The 665-nt window shown below is 45.7% G+C and overlaps 1 protein-coding gene across 1 annotated transcript in view; it reads right to left on the bottom strand.

Annotated features, from left to right (window-relative positions):
- Positions 1–665, bottom strand: part of LOC119593319 — a gene marked incomplete in the record, with an annotated part of 2,364 nt that overhangs the window by 1,163 nt on the left and 536 nt on the right. Inside the window, 1 exon segment of the mRNA XM_037942246.1 lies at positions 82–308. Coding sequence (XP_037798174.1) covers positions 82–308 — 227 coding nt within the window.

The following is a 665-nucleotide window of genomic DNA, read 5'->3' as shown; positions in this document are numbered from 1 at the left end:
TTTTTTTTAAATCAAGAAAGGAAAATAAACCAAGAAAAGAAAAAATCATTAAAAAAAAAATCCCAGAACTCACGTAGGGGTGGCGTATCCAGTCAGGTCAGTCTTGCCGTTGGAGAACACGCCCAGCACCATTCCTATGAGACCTATGATCACGGCGAGGATAATGAGCCCAATGAAGCCCTGGGTGTCGATGGAGACGGAGGTGTTGTCGGAGGTGGAGAAGAGGCGCCCATCAGGCTTCTTGGAGGGCGTCTCGCTAGCGTGGCAGAAGGCGAGGGCGGAGACGAGGACGGCGAAGATGAGGAGACCTGGAGGGATAGAGGATGTTAAGTGGGTAGTTCTACGGCGTGTTGGTGAGATGGTGGTGGTGAGGTTGGTACTCGAGGAGAGGATAAATGAATGAATGAATTCTGATATTTACAGAAAGGGAGATGGTAGGGGTACTGAGTGACAATATAGCTTGATAAAGAGGCAGAAAATTGATAGGCTGTTAATACCCCATAAATCCACTTTTAAGTTTGAATTTTGTTGCTGCAGTATGGTAAGATTCGTAAGATTGTCCTAGTTTGGAGGAAGATTCTCGTTTTCTCTCAATTTCCCGAAAGAAGATAAATAAATGGCGTAATATAGGAGGAGGAGGGGGAAAGAGGTCAAAGGAAGCCAGT

This window comes from Penaeus monodon, chromosome 32 (assembly GCF_015228065.2).
Source record: "Penaeus monodon isolate SGIC_2016 chromosome 32, NSTDA_Pmon_1, whole genome shotgun sequence".
NCBI classification, from domain to species: Eukaryota; Metazoa; Arthropoda; class Malacostraca; order Decapoda; family Penaeidae; genus Penaeus; species Penaeus monodon.
Note: the sequence above shows the minus strand (reverse complement) of the source record. Positions and strands in the feature narration are given on the sequence as shown.